This window comes from Pygocentrus nattereri, chromosome 2 (genome assembly GCF_015220715.1).
Source record: "Pygocentrus nattereri isolate fPygNat1 chromosome 2, fPygNat1.pri, whole genome shotgun sequence".
Taxonomy (NCBI): Eukaryota; Metazoa; Chordata; class Actinopteri; order Characiformes; family Serrasalmidae; genus Pygocentrus; species Pygocentrus nattereri.
The window spans coordinates 5,048,352-5,070,481 of record NC_051212.1 but is presented as its reverse complement, the minus strand read 5'-3'; the positions used below and the strand labels follow the sequence as shown (position 1 = coordinate 5,070,481).

The 22,130-nt window shown below is 43.9% G+C and overlaps 1 protein-coding gene across 3 annotated transcripts in view; it reads left to right on the top strand.

Moving 5' to 3' along the window:
• The window catches only part of dnajb6b (DnaJ heat shock protein family (Hsp40) member B6b), a 75,449-nt gene that overhangs the window by 27,742 nt on the left and 25,577 nt on the right, over positions 1–22,130 (top strand). For 2 of the 3 annotated variants that reach the window (XM_017686302.2, XM_017686303.2), the window contains exons 6-8: positions 8,333–8,467; positions 8,756–8,918; positions 10,240–10,310. In XM_017686302.2, coding sequence (XP_017541791.1) covers positions 8,333–8,467; positions 8,756–8,918; positions 10,240–10,310 — 369 coding nt within the window. Of the gene's footprint in view, positions 1–8,332; positions 8,468–8,755; positions 8,919–10,239; positions 11,234–22,130 lie in introns of those variants that run through there. The other variant, XM_037531466.1, reaches the window with a different exon arrangement.

The following is a 22,130-nucleotide window of genomic DNA, read 5'->3' as shown; positions in this document are numbered from 1 at the left end:
TATTCGCCAACAGGCCCAATTCATTGTACCTTTAAGGCGATTAAGTGTAACCGCAGCACCATTGTGAACAAGAGGCTGATTTCAGCTTCAGACGTGTTTAGTATTTAAGAGCTTTGGCAGTCACGTATATACGGTTTTGTAAAATCTCACAGATTGGAATGTTCTGAACTCTGGACATGTGCCGGTTACACAAATCCAGTCCACTCCTCTAGCTGATCTTCTCCTCAGAGCGTTTTCTGGGGACTGCATCAAAAGTGTCCACTTATTTTTGTCATGTTTTTCGTCGTCATTCTGATCTGTTTTGCTTTTTGGTCTTCGGTCACCTGCAAATCATGGTGGTAGCAGTGGTGACCAGAGGAGGACGGGTTCCCCTTCTGAGTCTTGGTTCCTCTCAAGGTTTCTTCATCCTGCCTTTAGGCAGTTTTTCCTTGCCACTGTCGCCACTGGCGATGCTCGCAGACGGCTCGGACCCGGATTTTCCCTTTTCTTTCTGTCATATTGATTGTTCGGCTGCTTTGTGACCACACCTGTTGTAAAAAAAGCACTATATGAATCGACTTTGCTTGCTTGGTAGTAGTGATAGAAGGTATAATAATTGTAATAGTAGTAGTATTACTAATACTAACAATAATTATTGTAATACTTTTATATTAACAGAAATAACGGTGATGGTGGTAGAGATGGTGGTATGGCAGTAATCGCAGTAATAGTAGTACGAATAACTGTAATTATAGCAATAGTAGCACTAATCGTGATTGAGTTAGTAATGGTAGTAGAAGAGGTTGGTGGTGGAGATGGAACTGAAGGGTTCTTGGTTCAGTTCCTTGGCTGGTCAGCAAGGATGGTGACCCTGCAGCGCAAAGGTCATGGTGAAGTTATTGCCCATCTGTCGATCATTGAGACTGATTGAAAATATTGTGGTGTTTTGCTGGGTCTTATTGCCGAGGCCGGTACCGTGATGCTGATGAGCGGTTGATGTATCGTGAGGCCGTTTGTCATCCCGTGTTGGCCGGCTTATGATGCTGTTGGTTAACGGCAGGGCGGCATGTGTGTAGCGCCCCCAGACACGCTAAATATGGCAAGGGCACTTACACAGAGCCGAGAGGAGACTATGCATCATCCAGCAGGAATGCTTTCAGAAATAGCTTCTGTATAAAACAAGAGCCTGCAGTGAAGAGGGAGTGTGTAGCAGTTTGTGTTGCCCTGAAATGTGTGGAACTAATGGGAGTATCTATATGCGTCTGTGTGTAAATGAGGAGTGACTGAATCTTTCACTGCAGTGCAGTGGGGGTGGGTGGGTGGGGGGTGGGGGTGTTTACTCCTGTTTTGTAGTGATGGTTGGGGTGGTAGGTCTTATGTAAGTCCGAGCGTGGTAGTGTGTGGATGAGCGACAAGTACAGACTGCAAAAACATGCGTTTGACTACAGGATCAGCAGCTTCTTTAAAATAAACATACAGTGCTGCATTAAATTGACATAACTGTGCCATAAACGTATCACTGTGTCCGGTAATGTATCAGTAATGAACTAGACACAGAAGTGTGTCGAAACGTGCAAAATGTGCAGCGTTCTCAGTGGTGGGCCCAGAGTGTGGAATTCTACTTAAGTGCTGAGTAAACAGCGTTACATATCACTGCTGTCGGAACAAAACCTTGTATCTCCTTTTTTGTCGTTTTCCAGTTTTTGACATATTTTGAAAATTCCTGCTGCCCTTCGCACTGTGTGTAAATTTCAAGATGAATGGACCAACAGAACCAGCCCAGTATTACTAGGAAATAATTCTGGTTCCATTGACTTACATTAAAAGTAAAGTGTGTTTTTCCTTCTCCTGTAAAGTCACCCTTTGTTCCGACAGCAGCGATTTGTTTGGTCAAGTGTTCATTCCAAGTATATAGGAAGTCATTTATCAGTAACATGGATTGAGTTCGGGTTGAGATCAGTGCCATCTGCACATACCTAGAGAAGACTTTGTATTCACCACCTGGTGGGTGCTGTGGGTGTGACCAGCTTGAGGGTAGAAGCTGTTCTTGAACCTGGTGGTTCTGGCTCTAATGTTCTGATCTCTCTGGCTGACAGCAGGTGGAACAAGTCAAGGGGCTTTTATTGTCTTTCCATCTCTGTACAGGTACACAGTGGAGTGAAGTTACGTTCCTCCAGGAACGTGCAGACATCGTGTGCAAACAGAAAAATTAAGCTAGAAACAGTAAATAGGACAAATTAATCAGACATTAGACACAGAAAACAGACAGGACAATGCAGCACCGACACGGCGCTCACTCTGGACATGAGGTCGTGGAATAAGGTGCAGAGATATTAACCTGCTGTGATCTGAGAGTCATGCAGTCAGATGATTACTGAGGTAGAAAAACCCGAGTAAAACAGTGTAAACAGACTGTAGCAGCAATGATCCAGATGCAAGTAGAACAGGAAGAGGTTGGGGTGTGTGGGATGTGAGGTGATGCTGCTGGCTTTCCTCAGACATCTGTTATTGTAAATGTCCTGTTCGGGTCGGAGGACGACTGTAGTGATGGACCGGGCAGGTTTCATCATGCTCAATGTGATCAGCTGGTCAGGATGCTCTCCGCTGTGGATATGTAGAAGTTGCAGAGAAGCTGTGTGGCAGGTTGACTCTCCTCAGCCTCCTGAGGAATTTAAGGCGGCGTTGGGCCTTTTTGATGACGTGTGACGCGTTGAGTGACCAGGTGAGATCCTCGGCTGTGTGAACTCTGAGGAATTTACAGCAGCTCGCCCTTTCAGCTGTGGAATGCTCAGAGGCGTGTGCACTCTGCTCCTCCTCTTGAAGTCTCGAATCGTCTCTCTGTCTTTGTTTACGTTGAGGGAGAGGTTGTAGAGATCTATGAGAAGTTTCACACGGCATATCTTCTGTCCATGGTAGAAGTGGGCGATATACCCGTTCACCTGCTGTGCCTGGGGTAATACTTTTTAAGGTGTTTAAGGTTTTGTCATTACTGTTACACCAGAATGCAGATGCAGACAGTGCGATGCAGGAACTGTGCAGAACACACTGATTCCCTCAGATGTTGTGTGGTGAGATGGAGCCTGTAGTGAGTTAGTCCAGTTTATTGCCACAGTAAGACTGTAATGAGTTAACAGCGTTGGGGGCGCGGGCAGCGTTTTGGGGCTAGCTAGACGTCCGTAATGCTGTGCTCCTCACTTGGACGGTTTGTAGTGTTTGCCATTCCAGCAGCGTCTGATTAGGGTTGGGTGGAAGCTCGAGTGTAAGAGACGCACATATGAGACAAATGACCTGTGGCCTTTAGTTTTTCATTTGATTGTTTTTAACAAAAAAGAAAACTTTTTTTTTTTTTTTTTTCCAGATTTTCCAAAACATTCCATGTAAAACTCACTGGTGGTTCTGGATGGTAAATAAAATGTCTATATCTGTGTTGTAGTCATGGCGACCCCTGGGTCCCATCACCACCACTGTAAAGACATCCGAACCATTTCACACCAAACCGCTCGGAATCACTCCGTCTACGTCTGAATCATGCGGAATTTGTGGAGAACTGGTGGATTTCCAGTTTAAGCTCTTACTCTCCAGGGTATAATTTGGTTTGTTCATCTGAATTTTCATGAAAAAAAAAATCGGTATCAGTAACTGCATGAAATAAATGTAATTTTTATTTTATTTATTTATTGTAAAAGCCCCTCAAATGAATAGAACGTGTGTTTTATGATCTCCACATATCACTACACGCTCACAATTTACTGCTGAAAGCCAAAAATCTCAAGACGTTCTTTGTGTTATTTTCTAAAAGTGATGTTTCCAGAGCAGATCACTGAAGAGACGCCGTCTGTTTATAGTTTAGAGCCCAGATTTGGGGAAAAACGGGTCGACTTTCAGTAGAAAAACAAAGTTCAGCTTCTTTTATTATAAGGGTTTAAAATGACGTCACCGTCTATTAGACTGGAGAGAAGAGCTACAGCCTCACACGACGCCCAGCTTCTGAATGGAGCTTATGGAACATGAACGTTATGAAGAACATGACCGAGTGCGTTTAGGGACCACCGGTGGTCTCGAGGAGTTGAAGAGGTCGAATTGCTGTGATATTTGAGCATTTTAATTATCGGCCCAAAGACAGCACACCTGATCTCTTTCAGTGCTGATTTCTCTCAATGAGAAGAAAACGTGTCTGTTTACCGGTCATGTGACTCGCGGTATGTGCTAGCTGTTTGCCAAGAACTTGCCGAGTCACTTCCTGTTCCATTTCATCTGCTCATAACTGGATGTTTATCAGAAGGTGTTGGCTAGACGTTTCTCAGGAATTCAGACACCGGTCTCTTGACCCTGAGCTGATGGTTACTGCAGACCACAAAATTTGGATTGGCTTGTGTTAAAAGTCTCAGCACTTCCTATGAATCCTGTGTTCATAATCCATGTAATTGCGTATGGAAAAGTTTGTATTAGGGTTGATTCGATAGATGATGCCGTCCTCGAAGGCTGACGGACATCAAGGTGCTTAGCCAGCATCATGAGACCACAGCCCCACCCTGCCCCATTGTCCATGCCATCGAGGTGTGACACGTAATTCTACTGTCTCTGCTATAATGTAGAGAACTGTATTACTTACCTGAAGGTCTGAACTGATGAATATGTGTTTATGAGTATTTATAGTTGCGAGTTTAAAGGCCTATTCCCGTAATCTGATGTGTCCAGACCTGACGGACTGCGGCGCTGCGTGGTCATTTCACTCGGAGCTCTACTTTCTCTTGCTTATACGATAAACAAACGCTGCCTTAAAAAATGCAGGGTTAAAGAAAATACATGGTGAATGAGACCTGAAGGGCTATGAACGAGTGCGTTCACATGCACTTAATAATCGGGTTTCTGCAGTTATCTGATTATTCAAATGGTAATTTACACACAATACTCAGATCTAGAAACCGGGTGAAGAGGCTGGATTTTAGCCCAGTAACCAGATTTCTCACTGCATGGGAGCTCTGACTCTGATTTCTTTCGGGTGTCTCAGTCTGAGCATGTGCGAAAACAGACTGCCGTACCGGCAATGAGCAGCGTCGCCACAACCCTTGATAAAACGTAGGATTTAAATATTCTTCATCTTCTCGATGAAGTGTGTTCAGGTAAAGTGGCTCGATGTCTGTTTTAAATAAAAGCCGCTGCATGACGTTTGAGTTTTACGGTACGTTTCCGTCACGCCGTCTTCCGTCACGCCGTCTTCCGTCACGCCGTCTTCCGTCACGCCGTGTTCCGTCACGCCGTCTTCCGTCACGCCGTCTTCCGTGAGTTTATTGGCTGGTTGGAAACAGAAATGATTTTAACTGACTTAACCTTTAGACTAAGGTCTTTCTGTGTTGTGACTCTATACCTTTAAATATGTTTATTTTATTAAAACAAATGACTGAAGAATTTATTTTAACTGTACTAAAAAATTCACAGCAAATGTTTCAGTAGTGACTGTTACGGTAACAGTTTGGCTCATTACTTTGCCAGTACATGGCCAGCAAGCACAGCTTTGAACAGCTATGCACACAAAAAATCTCTTTAAATTAAAACACAAAAAAACAGTAAATTGCAGAAAATCTGTTTCGACAGTGAAGGTTCTAAAGGTTCCAAACTGATTTCAGACTCATTCACTTCAGAACAATGGGATCTAACTGCTCACCATGTGGCCATGAGGGACAGGGATGCAGCCTCACTTCCTGCTCTAAAATGCAGGGGCGTGGTGAAAATAAAGCTCCGCCCACAGACTAAAACTCTGTTAAACTCTGTTGTGACTTGGAAACGAGGGACGGCATGTTTGTTTAAATTTAAACTGATGATGAATCAAAATCTTTCAACTTTGAATCAAACGATCTTAAAAAAAAAGTGTAAATATGATTTTCAGAAGAATAAATTTAGGGGTTATGGTTTTTAGGGCAGACGCCTCCCAACAGAGGGAACCTGTAAATGGGGTGTGTGTGTGTGTGTGTGTGTGTGTGTGGTCTCTGTTAATGTTTTGGATTTAATGTCTAAGGTTTGGTTCCTTAATAGGTTTGTTTGTTTGTTTGTTTGTTTGTTTGTTTGTTTGTTTGTTTGTTTGTTTGTTTTATTGCGGTCCTGTCTGTTGCACTAATCCAGTGGAATGCTCAGGGACTGTTTTGAGATGCGTTGCTGCCATCAGGGTCTAAATGAGTTGGTGGTTTTCATGAAATGGCAAACGTCTCATGCGTTCTGTGTTCTACTGTGAATGAAATGTGGTTCTGTGAGATTCGCAGATCATTGCGTTCAGTTTTTATTTACACGAATTTACGTTTTACACGCCGCCGCGACTTTTTGGAATTGGGGTTGTATGTGAAGCCTTATGGATGCAGGATCCGTAAGAGATGTTACCGATGTGTCGTGTTTGGCTTGTAAGGTCATCAGCCTGACGCTCGCTTATCATATCACGTCCTATACGGTGAAAATCTTCATATTGACGTGATGTTGAGCTGGTGCTGTTCAAATCTTCTGTTAGACTAAGTCTTGACGACGGTCAGTGAGAGTCTTTCTAATCCCAGTGCACACATGGAATTAAGCTGTAACACTAGTGCCAGCCTAGCGAGCAGCAGTGACCCATATTCCGCTTCCTGCGCTGGGCTTTTGGGTTTTCAGATACAAATTAGTGCTGGGAAATGGGGCAGGAACGTTCTAGAAACGAGCACTTAAATGTCACGGCACATGCGCCGCTGCTGACCGGAGGCGATGATGCTGTAGAATGTGATCCGTCTGTTTGTACTTGTCTGTGCCGGGTTGTGAAACAGGTTGTGGCAGATGACGACTGTGATAAGCTGCAGGAGAATCGGCCGAGTTTGCTAAATTGACTGAATAACGCCGTTTCGCATCGTGCAGAATTCTTATTAATCATATCTATTAATCATCATTAATCTATATAATAGTTTTTATTTTACAGACTAAAATAACTTCTACAAAGTATATTTAAATACCGTGAGCTGGTCCTTAAAAGGATTCGTTAGATGTTTTATTAAATATTTGAAGTGTTGAGAACCTCGTTCTTGATATTGACTTAATTAGAACTTCATTCTTGAAATTAATTGGATTAGAATGTCATCCTGGACGGTTTTTATTAGAACTTTCTACTGGATGTTCATTTTATTCGAATGACTTTCTATGCATTCATTTTATTAGGACACCTTTGTGCATCTTTCTGGATGTTTATCTTTATCTTACATCATTCCGGACGCTCGGTTTCTTAGAGCGTCATTCCGGACGCTTGGTTTCTTAGAGCGTCATTCCGGACGCTCGGTTTCTTAGAGCGTCATTCCGGACGTTCGGATTCTTAGAGCGTCATTCCGGATGCTCGGTTTCTTAGAGCGGCATTCCGGATGCTCGGTTTCTTAGAGCGTCATTTCGGACGCTTGGTTTCTTAGAGCGTCATTTCGGACGCTCGGTTTCTTAGAGCGTCATTCCGGACGCTCGGTTTCTTAGAGCGTCATTCCGGACGCTCGGTTTCTTAGAGCGTCATTCCGGACGCTCGGTTTCTTGGAGCGTCATTCCGGACGCTCGGTTTCTTGGAGCGTCATTCCGGACGTTCGGATTCTTAGAGCGTCATTCCGGACGTTCGGATTCTTAGAGCGTCATTCCGGACGCTCGGTTTCTTAGAGCGTCATTCCGGACGCTCGGTTTCTTAGAGCGTCATTCCGGACGCTCGGATTCTTAGAGCGTCATTCCGGACGCTCGGATTCTTAGAGCGTCATTCCGGACGCTCGTTATTAGAACGTATGTATGAGCATCCAGGATGAAGTTCTTATGAAATTATCATCCAGACCATCATATTTTAAAAGTTAGCAAAGCTCGGCAATAAAAACTAATGTAAATAAATAATTAGTATTATTTTTAATAGTTAATAACTTCTTTTTAACATGACCCTTGATGTGTTGTAGTATTTCACCGTTGTCTGAAGAAAACCTTTCATCTCCAAAATGATAACTTTACATGAGAAGGTAAAAACAAGGGTTAATGTAGGTCAATGGAACCAGAATTTTTTCCATGTAATTTTGGGTCGTTTCTTTTGGTCCGTTGTTCATGACATTTACACACAGTGTAAAGAGCAACAGGCATTTTCTTATTATGATAAAACTGAAAAACAACAAAAATGGAGATACAAGGTTTTCTTCCAACAGCAGTGGCTCACATCCTCATGCAAGTGATTTTTTTTTTTTTTTGTATATTGAACAAGCAATTGAATTGGGTGTACCTAATAAAGTGGCCGGTGTGTGTATGTTAATATGGTAATTTTCAGAGTTTGAACAGTAACACACACACACACACACACACACACACAAACGGGCTAATATTCTGTTTTCTGTTGCAGGCAACGACCCGTTTGATGATTTCTTTGGCGGGGGCCGTCGGCACAGGGGCATGAGGAGTCGCACCGCTGACTCGTTCTTCGGCGGTTTCGGAGGGTTCCCCTCATTCGGCCACGGGTTCTCAGGCTTTGACTCAGGTTTGTTTCCGTTGGGCGTCTCTCCGATCAGGGTGTGAATTGTTTTATATGTTTGGACTTGTATAATGTTTGGACTAGTGCTGCATACTGCAGTGAACGAGTGATCATTGATTCTAATCGATTCATGAACTCTAGTGAGCCGAGTTTCCAGGTTCTGCCGTGACGCTTTACTGTATGTGGACGTAAATCCCGCTCTAGTGACTCTTCAGAGCACCAAGCGGTTTTGCTGTGTTTTACAGAGGCAAAAGGTTTCTGATGTAAAGCGAAAGCTTCTTCTCTCTCGTGCAGGTTTCACCTCCTTCGGGCCAGTGGGTGGAGGAAGCTTCACCTCTTTCTCCTCGTCATCATTCGGAGGAGGGGGAGGAGGGGGAGGAGGGGGAGGAGGGGGCAACTTTCGCTCGGTCTCCACATCCACCAAATTCGTCAACGGCAGAAAGATCACCACCAAACGGTACCACACGCCTGCCTCAAGCACTCAGCGGTTCCTGCTTATATTCAGTATTACATACTTCTCCTAACGCTGAAGTGACTTCATGTACATACTGTATATGAAGTCATACGGTGTCAGGAACAACAGACATCTACATACTTCATTGACGTCTTGCTAACTCGGATTAACTTGGTGTTGGATTGGTTTAGAAACTTCCCACCCTAAGAAGTCTTCGTTCCCACCCACATTTAGCCCGATAATGATCACGGTTATCCCGAGAAGTTCTTGCCACATGGTCCAGTGAGCGTTTTATCCGCATTATCCTCATAGCTCTAGTGCAAATCTAAGCTTGTCTTGGCTGATTGATTACAGTTACATTTATGGTAAAGGGGTGAAATTGTGTACCGTCTCCAAGAACAGGATCTTGGCTGCTTTAGCTTAGCGTTTTACTAGAGGAGTTACTAGATGTTTTTTTTCTCTCAACTTTTTAAGGTCGCCCAATGTCAACTGTTAATCATTACTGTGATTATTGGCTTTTTTCAATAATGATATCGTAGAACGCTGCAAAATGAGACCTCATCCAGATGTCAATCCCTGTGTTCTGTAAGCATCCTGACCAATCACAGTTCCACATGAGTTACTATGTCCCGTTTTTTAGATTTTAATACAATAGAAGTATGTGGACACCACACCTAGATGAGCTTTTAGGACGTCCCGTTCCACAACCACGGGCATTTATATGGAGTTGACCCCCTTTTGTCACTATAATAGCCTCCACTCTTCTGGCAGTGCTTTCCAGAATGTTTTGGAGCGTATTCATTCAGTCAAATGAGCATTTGTGAGGTGTTCAGTGGGGTTGAGGTCAGGGCTCTGTGCAGTCCACTGGAGTTTCTCCACACCAAACTTGGTCCAAGGTCCATAAAGACATGGATGAGCCAGTTTGGTGTGGAAGAACTCGACTGGCCTGCACAGAGTCCTGACCTCAACCCCATAGAACACCTTTGGGATGAATTAGAGCGGAGACTGTGAGCCAGGCCTTCTCGTCCAACATCAGTGTCTGACCTCACAAATGTGCTTCTGGAAGAACGGACAAAAATTCCCATAAACACTCCTAACCCTTGTGGAAAGCCTTCCCAGAAGAGCTGAAGCTGTTATAGCTGCAAAGGGTGGGCTGACATCATATTAAACCCTATGGATTAAGAATGGGACATCACTCAAGTTCATATGAGTGTGAAGCCAGACTTTTGGTAATATAGTGTAAATGTACATATCATGCAGTCTGAGTCTTTATATGGTTTTTTTTTTTTCTTCATTTTGTTGTTGATGATCTGTTTTTCTGTAGCATTGTGGAGAACGGTCAGGAGCGAGTGGAGGTTGAGGAAGATGGGCAGCTGAAGTCCCTCACAGTCAATGGTAAGGAGCAGCTCCTCCGACTGGAACACAAATGATCGCCTCCTGATTCCACCTTCAAACATCCCTACAGCAAACGTTCCTCTGCGGTAAAACCAAACCCATTCCCAGCCTTCAGAGAGGGCAGAACGTGACCAAACACGCCCTCTCTCTCCTTCTCTCTCTCCACCAGGCCAGACTAGAGCAGGTCACGTCATACATGCAGGGAGTGGATGCGAGCCATTAATTGGTGCCACTGCATCCACATCAGAGCGAGCTGTATTGTTAGTTTTTACTTAGTTTCGTTTTTTCCATTTTATTTTTCATTTTTTGGTTCGGGACCATTACTTTCCTCAACTAGAGACCTCAGTAGGCAACTGTGGCATTTTTTTCCTTTGTTCTGCTGTTGGAGTGGTTTTCTTTTTCTTTTTCTCTTCCTGCAAGTGCACATTGCCTCAAACTCTCGGGCACGGTCGGCGGCACATCTGAACTGCGCATGCCAGCCTGCTCCTTATGCTCTCACCTCGGAGGGAATTAACTCGAATTAAAAAGTCTCAACCTTTAACTCCCGTGTCTCTGTAATATATGAATAATATTTAAAGTGAACCTTGCCTTTCTAACTGGTGTTAGTAGCTACCAAGTACATGCTGTTAGGTTGTTAATAAATTAATATTATTAATATGCATTGTTTGCTTTTTGTTTGTCTGTTTATTTTTTTCCTCACACTTCTGCATGATTGCCAGTCATGTGGCTTCTCATGTAGTTTATTGTGACTGTTGCACAACCTCCAACTCGGACCTGAGACATTTAAATGACAAACGGCTATATGTACATATATAAATATATATGTGCAGTGGATTTTTGTGTACTTTGTAAGAAAAAAAAAAAAAAGAGAAAAGGTTTCAGGTTCAATAAATCTCATTTTCACCCCGTTTGGGGGAGTTGCACTCACGATTTCTGTGTGGTGATTTCACAAAACACAAGCACGTTTTTCTAATATCTGTGTGTTGATATCTGTCTGGCTTGGCTAATCTACACCTCACGTGTGTTCCACCAAGGACCAAAATAAAACCTCACCGTGTGTTGGGTTGGGTGGTATCCACTTGTTCATACTTCCAGTCCATCTCCAGGTCTACATTTACATCTGTGACTCTTTTTCAGGGCGACTTACTCTTTCACTTGCGTTCCGGGTGTAGGCTGATGTAGAGTTAGGTGTGTTGCCCAGGGACTCTTGTTGGTGTAGCATGGCATGGTTGACCCAGTGGGGAAGTCAAGTCCCAGTCCTGCATTCACACCGGCAGCGATGCGACTAGGCGGCTGGAGGTCATTCATTTTCATTGAGAGCTGGTGATTTTCAGTGAAGGTGTGGAGTCGGCGACAACAAAGTTGAGCAGAGTTTAACTTGATGCAAATAGGGAGCAAAGCGACATGGGAATTACCGATAGGAATTCAGCATTGAGCGGTGTGGTGTGCGCTTTATCTCCACCACAGTGAAATGCTACACTCCTTTATTGGTTCCTAGATAATTGTTCCTACTACGGGTGGAATAATGGCTTTGGTGCGTTCGCGATAGACCAAATACTCACAAATTGACTGCACAGAGATGGGGATTAAATAAAAATAAGCATACAACCGATTTCTCGCCAGAGTTTTTATTTCTGGTAGGAACGCATCTGATTTGTTCCTGGTGTTTGTCAAACCACGGTAACCAATGGTCGGGCGGAGATCAGTAATGCCGACAGGCGATGAGCGCCCGGCGTTTTGGGTGGCGAGGTGAAAAGTCATTGCCGTGAATGTAGGGTTACCCCACTACACCATACCAACCGCTGCCGGAATTATTGGGAGGAGGTGTAAAAGTATTTTAGCTAAATGAAACTAACCCACAACCATCTAGGGGCTATTAGAGTGAAGCATCTGCTGGTATATCTGGACAGACTATTGGTGAGCTCTACTAATCAGAGGCCCCTCAAAAATAAAAACGGGTAAAACGTGTTTCCTCGGCCATTCAGACAGAATAGAAACTTGAGACGTCATCGTTTTGAAATGCCATCGTCCTTGTTAAATACTGTGACATACCTTTTGACCGCTGCACCGCCCAACCCTACCTAGTATAAAAGTGCATTCTTGGCTGCTGTGTTTACTTCAGCTTCATCATCTGCACTAATCTTCCACGTGTTTTAACGTGCACTAATCAGTCACACTAACGTCACAGCGCTCGCAGTCCGGATGGGATTTTCCAGTTTGGATCATAAAGACGTGGTTATTCCTCTGATTCCTGGTTATTCTGCTCAGTACAAGATTGAAGATACATTATTTTGACCCATGTCTGCCGTGTTGGGAAAGAATGATGGAGAGCGAGAGAGAGAGAGAGAGAGAGGGCTAGAAAAGACTACAGCCTTCCAAGTCATATTGAATAACATGCATGTAATGTTTTATTGCTTTTACTGTTAAAACTGGACTATTACACAGCGTTAATGACCGAGGTTTCTCAGAGTGCGAGATGCTGTCTGAGGGAAAACTCATCTGGACATCTTCTGCACAGCTCAACGGTCCTGGTGGTTTAGATGAGCTGTAAAATTGTGTAAACATTCAGTTTTTCCACAGGCATCTACAGGTTTATGCAGAACTTTGGGCTCCCCTGGTCCAATGCCTTGGTTTTCTGAGTAAGTATGTCCTCTACAGCCTGTGTGAAGCACAAGGCCTGGGGGGCCAGATCAGGCCCACAACACAATCCTTTCCGGTCCACGAAAGCATTTTAATTTTCTATCTAGCTCGTTTCACAGTGTGTGCGCTACAGTCCCCAGCTTGCCCTGCAATTGGATTTGTGCTCTGACTCTACTACCCCAGCAACAATCTGTGGGAGAGCAGTTCCAACACCAGTCGTATCACCAAGCAACTAAGTGCAGTTCAGCCAATATAAACATTTAACGTCACCTATGAAACTGAGCCCAAGTCTTAATGAACTTGCAGCAAAGGAAGGATGCCAGCTGTCTAGTTGAAGCACTTGGGTAGGTTTAAAAGACGGAGCACCTGGAGACTTTTTAATTTTGAATATTTCAGGGTCTGCTAAAAGTGCTTATATTTTACTGGTGACGTTTTTGTGCATTTTGTATAAACCGTGGTCTTTACAGCAGAGTGTTAAAGAAATAAAGCATAGGCGTTCTCGGGCCCGCAGACTTGTCAAGATTTTTTAATATGGCCCTTTTAGTGGTCGAGTTCGGCACCCTGCTCTACGGAGATAATGCTGCACGTTTTAATTCATGATTAATGTTTATTTGCTGAATGAGCAAATAATAATGAACCAAATGTGTTTTGCAAAAAAATTCAGGCAGGCTTTATCTCCTTCCAATATGCTGTACTCTGCAAATGAGCAGGAATAGTTCACTAAAAAGTGTGTTCCCTGTGGAGTTGAACTTATTTTTGCTTAGAAAATCAACACATGGAATTTGACCAGGGGCGGCCAAAGCTGAGCATACGGCTGTATAGCTGAAAGCCAGGGCGTCTCTGCTGTACTGATAAAGGGAACGCACACGAATGTGAATTTCTGATCACTCACTCATGCACATTTAGCAGTCTGCTGTTTGTCCATAAGGAGGAGCTGTTAGCCTGTGAGCCACTTTTGGGTGGCATGTAAAGGGAAGACCCAGTGAACCCACACCAACAGGAGCATCCGTTTTCAAACTTTGAAATAGTTTATTACCAAACGACTCAGTGTTACGTTATTAATTATGTGATTTACATCAAAGGTTTTTGATTGGCTGATGCAGAAGAAGCATGTGAATGAAGACAGAATAGAAAGTACGTCCACGCTGCTGCAGACCGTGTGTGCTGGTATATAATTTATAGAGCTTTTTCATATCGCTCTGGCCTAACCCCGGAAGGCGTGACGACTAAGTACATTTCTTTCAAGGAGTAGTTTTCTTATATAATGTTTTGTACAGTATGATGCAAAAGTCTGTCCAAATGACCTGTAAAGCTACTTATCTGGACAATCTGGGTTAAAAAACATTTCTTGTGGTCCGTTCATCATAAAAAGTGCAGTTGGTGTTTTAAAACAAAACCAAACGATGATAAGGCACTGACCATTCACTTGTTTCCCAGTGGACCCTTTGGTCTTTGAGTATAAACCTGACCTTTTAGAGCTGGACCAACGCAAAATATTTGAAATTAAAGCGTAAAATTAATTCCCATCTAAGGAAAAGATTTTTATTCCCACCACCCCCCATATACTTGTCTTGAGTAGAAATGTGTGGAAAGTGTCAATAACGTCTTATTCTGTTACACTGCAGTGTCCACTAACTGGCCACTTTATCAGAAACGCCTACCTTGTACTTTCACTAACTGGCCACTTTATCAGAAACGCCTACCTTGTACTTCCACTAACTGGCCACTTTATCAGAAACGCCTACCTTGTACTTCCACTAACTGGCCACTTTATCAGAAACGCCTACCTTGTACTTTCACTAACTGGCCACTTTATCAGAAACACCCACCTTGTACTTCCACTAACTGGCCACTTTATCAGAAACGCCTACCTTGTACTTCCACTAACTGGCCACTTTATCAGAAACGCCTACCTTGTACTTTCACTAACTGGCCACTTTATCAGAAACGCCTACCTTGTACTTTCACTAACTGGCCACTTTATCAGAAACGCCTACCTTGTACTTCCACTAACTGGCCACTTTATCAGAAACGCCTACCTTGTACTTCCACTAACTGGCCACTTTATCAGAAACGCCTACCTTGTACTTTCACTAACTGGCCACTTTATCAGAAACGCCTACCTTCTACTTCCACTAACTGGCCACTTTATCAGAAACGCCTACCTTGTACTTCCACTAACTGGCCACTTTATCAGAAACGCCTACCTTGTACTTCCACTAACTGGCCACTTTATCAGAAACGCCTACCTTGTACTTTCACTAACTGGCCACTTTATCAGAAACGCCTACCTTCTACTTCCACTAACTGGCCACTTTATCAGAAACGCCTACCTTGTACTTCCACTAACTGGCCACTTTATCAGAAACGCCTACCTTGTACTTCCACTAACTGGCCACTTTATCAGAAACGCCTACCTTGTACTTTCACTAACTGGCCACTTTATCAGAAACGCCTACCTTCTACTTCCACTAACTGGCCACTTTATCAGAAACGCCTACCTTGTACTTCCACTAACTGGCCACTTTATCAGAAACGCCTACCTTGTACTTCCACTAACTGGCCACTTTATCAGAAACGCCTACCTTGTACTTTCACTAACTGGCCACTTTATCAGAAACGCCTACCTTCTACTTCCACTAACTGGCCACTTTATCAGAAACGCCTACCTTGTACTTCCACTAACTGGCCACTTTATCAGAAACGCCTACCTTGTACTTCCACTAACTGGCCACTTTATCAGAAACGCCTACCTTGTACTTCCACTAACTGGCCACTTTATCAGAAACGCCTACCTTGTACTTCCACTAACTGGCCACTTTATCAGAAACGCCTACCTTCTACTTCCACTAACTGGCCACTTTATCAGAAACGCCTACCTTCTACTTCCACTAACTGGCCACTTTATCAGCAAAGTGCAGTTGTAAATTGATTTTGTTTGTGTTGTGCCCCCCACGACGTTGTTACACACACTGACCATTCCCTCGTTTCCCACTGGTCCCTTTGATCTTTCAGAGTATATCTCTGACCTTTCAGTGAATAAGCTTTGGCGTCAGTGTTTAGGCACGCAACAAGTTGCAGCGCTCTTGGAGTCGTTCTCCCAGCAGCCCAGCCAAGCAGGATTTAGACCCAGCTGTTTACGCTGGCAGCAGAGGGAACTGAATGTCCATCCCGGAGCAGCACCAGAAGATATAAAGCTATAAATAAGGAGGGCGGTGTGATGGGGCAAGAGTGACATTTAAGCTTTGTTAGCTGCTTTCCGAGGTGTGTGGTGTCCAGAGCCCACACTGCAGCAGTGAGAGAATGAAGTAGCTCTAAAAACCTGAGAAGGTGCAGAAGGATCAGGTCAGGAAAGGCTACTTACGAAAGTGCAGTAGAACTTCTCAGTACACCCAGCTTCTGTTGTCGGGACTAAGAGCGATCCGGCCTCCGCCCCAAGTCCGGACGTACGTTATGTTACAACTAATTATTTCTAAGTTAAGTTTTTGCTCTAAATTTATTCTGCTCTCTTATGCAGAAAAAAAATTTGAAAGCATTCTGCAAAAGGTGAAAGAACGAGCTCTTCACGAAGGAAGGAAAGGTCTTCTCTTTATTAAGCTTCAGGTGGAAAGATCATCACCAAGCATCCTTTCTTTGTATCCCATTTCGTGGTGAGCTCTTCACCCCTCCCTTTTTTATATGTCCCTGCATCACCTTCTGGTTCCCATTATGTCCTGGTTCACCAAGTCTTTTGAAAACCCTTATTGCCCACCACTCTTAAAATGTATATACTATATTAAGATTAAATGACCCTTATTAGTCCCACAACGGGGAAATTTCACCTCTACATTTAACCCATCTGTGAAGTGAAACACCACATACACACTAGTGAGCACACACACTAGGGGGCAGTGAGCACACTTGCCCGGAGCAGTGGGCAGCCCAAACCGGGGTCCCCGGGGAGCAGTTGTGGGTTAGGTGTCCTGCTCAAGGACACCTCAGTCATGTGCTGTCGGCTCTGGGGATCGAACCGGCGACCTTCCGGTCACAAGGCTGGATCCCTAACCTCCAGCCCACGACTGCCCCATATATATTTATAATTTTCCCTTTCTGTATCAAGGCATTCTGACCTCCTCAAGGCCTTCGTTAGGCACGTTCCTCATTAACAGACCAGCTTTTGCCAGTCCTTATCTAGTCTTCTCATTAACGGCTAGCTTGTTCTCGTATTTTTGCTGTGCAGGCCTTCTGAGCTTCTCAGGCCTCCTGAACTTCCAGGTGCTTTCTGCCGATCAAAAACCCCTTTTATGTGATGCACTGCCCGTGCCTGGGTCAGAAGTTCATTCACGCATGCAAACGCTAGGCCTGTTTTCTAAGTGAAGAGATCTGTCTGTCCCAACTATCTGACTATAATTTCTAAGGGAGTAATTGTTACCAAACTGTTTTGGTAGAATTTCTGACACTGTCAGCAGGAACTGAAGTTCACTCTTGTCTTTTTGGATCATTTGGGTCTAAAACTAAAGGTTAAAGCTCCAAAGTGAGAGATGTGAGCAACAGTGAAGCAGAACAGGAGCTGAACCAACACGAGAATGAAATTAAAGCAGTAAATTCCCGACTAAGGAAAAAGATTATCCCCCCCCCCCCCCCCCCCCCCAAAATGTAACTTGGCCACTTTATTAGAAACACTGACCTTGTACTTCTAGTAAATGGCCATTTTACTGGAAACACCTACCTTGTGCTTCCACTAACTGGCCACTTTATTAGAAACACCTACCTTGTAGTACTATTAAATGATCATTTTACTGGAAACACCTACCTCATGCTTTCACTATCTGGCCACTTTATTAGAAACATAGCACCATATTAGTGCAGTAGTGATATTAATATGTCTGATGCTGTTAGGGTACAGCAGCTGTACTAGTTGTATATCAACCACCGTAGTATGGAAACATCAGGGACCACCTTATTTATATTCAGCCATTAATCCCCCCCCAACGATATTTCTGAGGGAAATGCCCTAAAAAAGGTCATAAAATAATCCTCTTGCACATGGAAGAAGAAAGTCAAAGTAAAATAAGGTGGGGGAAAAAAACAGTTCAAATACTGAATAAAAGCTCCAGAGACAATGGGCCTCCTAACAACCACCTGGAAGACCTGGTCGACCCCAAAACTGCCCTCATCAGATAAACAGCACTGAAAGCTTTGATCTCTGAGAGAGAGGAGAACATCAAGCTGCTTCAGATCTGAAAACATCCACAGGTGTTTCTGTCCATCCTTCCACTGTGAGAAGACCACTCAGCGCTGTGGGTCTGAAAGGACGTGTAGCCGATCAAGAAGAACCTCGCTGAGAAAAGGAGACGGACACATCAAACAAAGAAGCTGGACGATGGACTGACCGCCCCAGAGTCCAGACCTCAACACCACTGAATGGGTTTGATTAGTTCAGAAAATCATCAACCAGCTTCTCAGAACTTATATATTTAAAGGAAATCAGTGATTTTAAGTCTTGACAGATTTCCCTGTTGGGGTTTACAGTGTGTGCGGGAGGTCAGGAGGTTCACACACGTGAGTGTAGGTGTGGGTGCAGCTGCAGGGCGGTGCTGTCAAATGGTTTCAGTGGAGATAAGGCCTCTCTGCTGCTGGGTGCAGTCGTTACCACGGTGATTTATGGCACACTGTTAAGGCCGGTCAACAGAAACGGTGTGGGCCGCGTCCTCATAACACTCCTCCTGTGTACGTTGGAGAGGGAGGGAGGTACGGAGGGACCCCAGCGCTGCCTGTGAGAGCGAGTGAAACTGATGACACTGCACTTTGCGGCAGCAGTTAAAACAAGCGTTTGTGGACATTAAACTTTTGTCAAAGCACTGATGAAGCACTTCTTCCTCCTCGTGAAGACACGCATTGATTGTTGTTGAACGACTCCCTGAAAAATAAGCACTTCGCTGCTCCAGTTAGAGCTGCTTTAACGAAGGCCCGCTCAGCGAACCCCCAGGTTTCGCTGTAGTCGGCATCGCAGTGAAGGAGAATCATCGATAAGCCAAATTTCTGCATAATAACCTGGTTCAGACGTGAACAGAGGGCGGTTTGGTGTGAAACGCTCTGTTCTAGACAAACTTGGAGTCAGAACTCTTCACAGTGGTGGTGATAGGAACCAGACGTCCACCTCTAAAGGCTCCCTCACAGAAAGTTCCTACATGAGACGGTTGTGAATTCACTGCCTGATGACTGAAACGCTGTTTTATGGTAGTTTTGAGCAGCTCCCAACAAACTGGTGGAGGGATACATGCAGGGGCTGTGAGGCAAAATAGTCCCCAAAGAAACCTTGTTTTTCAGGTCTGTCACTGTTTTACCATCATCAACGTTCCATATAAGCTCAGAAGATTCGTGTAGGTTCTCTGCTGGTTCCGGATGGTAAATATCTATATTTGTGTAAGAGCCTAAATGTGACGTTATTGTCATTTTACCTCATAAAATTCATATAATCAGCTTTGTAGTTCTACAGTTACAGACTGTAGTCCATCTGTTTCTCTGATACTCTGTTACCCTGTTCTTCAGTGGTCAGGACCCCCATGGACCCTCACAGAGCAGGTACTGTTTGGGTGGTGGGTCATTCTCAGCACTGCAGTGACACTGACGTGGTGGTGGTGTGTTAGTGTGTTGCGCTGGTCTGAGTGGATCAGACACAGCAGTGCTGCTGGAGTGTTTAAACACCTCAGAGTCATTGCTGGACTGAGAATAGTCCACCAACCAGGAATATCCAGCTAACAGTGTCCTGTGACACTGATGAAGGACTAGAGGATGACCAACACAAACTGTGCAGCAGCAGATGAGCTGTCGTCTCTGACTTTACCTCTACAAGGTGGACCGACGAGGTAGGAGTGTCTAATAGAGTGGACAGTGAGTGGACAGTGTTTAAAACTCCAGCAGCACTGCTGTGTCTGATCCACTCGTATCAGCACAACATACACTAACATACCACCATGCCAGTGTTACTGCAGTGCTGAGAATGACCCACCACCCAAATAATACCTGCTCTGTGAGGGTCCATGGGGGTCCTGACCACGGAAGAACAGGGTAACAGAGTATCAGAGAAACAGATGGACTACAGTCTGTAACTGTAGAACTACAAAGACCAGCTATACAGTAAGTGGAGCTGATAAGGTGGACAGTGAGAGTAGAAACGAGGAGGTGGTAATGATGTTACGCCTGATCTATGTTTTTTGACATGGTCCAAACTAGAAGAGGCTGTTTAAGAGTCGTCACCACTGCTGAGGCCTCACCTCCGTCCACACCTTCATGCAGCTTTGCACTGATAACTCTGCTGATCCATTTATTACACTTTGGCTCCCCCTGCAGGCCGTCTGCATTACACACATTGTTTTTTCTGCTGCACTTTTCCTCATTTGAACAGCTGGACCTAACTAAAGAAGGTTACCTGGGTCAAATGACATGTTCTTTGTTGATTATCTTATCAATAAAATGGCCATTTAGTAGAAGTACAAGGCAGGTGTTTCCAATAAAGTGGCCAGTTAGTCAAAGTACAAGGTAGGTGTTTCTAATAAAGTGGCCAGTTAGTCAAAGTACAAGGTAGGTGTTTCTGTTAAAGTGGCCAGTTAGTGGAAATTAGTGAACACGCCCTCTACTGAGACACAATTCTGCACGTTTTAATACAGAATTACTGCTTATTTGCTAAACTGAAATAAAGTGATGGAACATTTTATAGGTTTATTTGTATTTTTTTTAAATACCAAATGAATAGAAGCTGTAATGTGCACTGTTGCCTGTAGAGGATGCGTTCACTTAATTGAGCTGTGTTAAGTTTTGCACACAGCTTCAGGTAGCCCTGCTTTACTGAATTCTCAATATTTACATTCATCAGCGCAGATTGGTCAACAAGAAGTTCATTTCAGTGATGTACAGAATAAGTATGTACCCTAATTACTCATTTTTTATTAACTAACCAGCTTCATTGTACTGAATCCTTTTATTATACTGTTCGCAAAGCCATAAAAACATTCTTTAGAAATAATAATAATTTGGCGCAGTCGTGGGCTGGAGGTCAGGGATCCAGCCCCGTGACCGGAAGGTCGCCGGTTCGATCCCCAGAGCCAACAGTCCATGACTGAGGTGTCCTTCAGCAAGACACCTAACCCCCAACTGCTCCCCCGGCGTTGTGGATAGGGCTGCCCACCACTCTGGGCAAGTGTGCTCACTGCCCCCTAGTGTGTGTGTGTATTCACTAGTGTGTATGTGGTGTTTCACTTCACGGATGGGTTAAATGCGGAGGTGGAATTTCCCTGGTTGTGGGACTAATAAGGGTCTCTTAATCTTAATCAGCTAGTTTGGTTACCAGCACTGGCTCCATATAGACTACAAGTAACAAACGTAGACCAAGGTAAATTAATAAATGCATTTGGACTGAATGTCAGCTGATAAAATTTAAATCAGTTTTAATTTTATCTTGAATGTGACGTAATCAAGACAGGCGATGTGCTGCAAACCGAAGCTAGCTAAGTAAGTTAAGGCCAGCCTTTGTCACTGCCCACCTGCTCGGATATGTCCTCATCCTTCTTAAGCAGCAAGTCATTTTTCATGCTGATTTAATTGACCCCTAAATTACTACAGATGGAACATTTATAGTCTGTCTGAGCATTCATGTGTTTATATGCCCAATTCGCTACCGGCCCACCGGGAATTCTCCCAACTCTCCCAACTACCCGCTCCAGAATTGCCATTCACCCAATTTAGATGTAAATAAGCTCAAAATACCCCTGAAAATCTGCATTTTGAGCTCATGTTCATTTCATTTCAACTCCAATATGCTGTGGTAGACGGACAAAATATCAGTAACTTTGTCAACACGCGAATATTTATGAATCTGGCTATATTTATTTAAAATATATGTATATGAACAGATATTTAAATTTGCCCAATATGTATAATAATGATGCATTTATTGTGCTCTGGAAGAGTGGAATGTCTTGGTGGCGCATGGTCACTGCACTCCACATCTAAATATGTATTTATTCATTTCTTTCACTCTTTTTTTATTCATTTGTAACTGTAGGTAGATTCAGTCCCAGTTTCTACATTTTATAAATGTTTATTTATCTGCAGAGACGTACGTGAAAAATCTCAGGTATCAGCATCGGCCCTCTGTTTTTATTTATTTGTTTGTTTGTTTATATTTAGTGTCACTGCTCG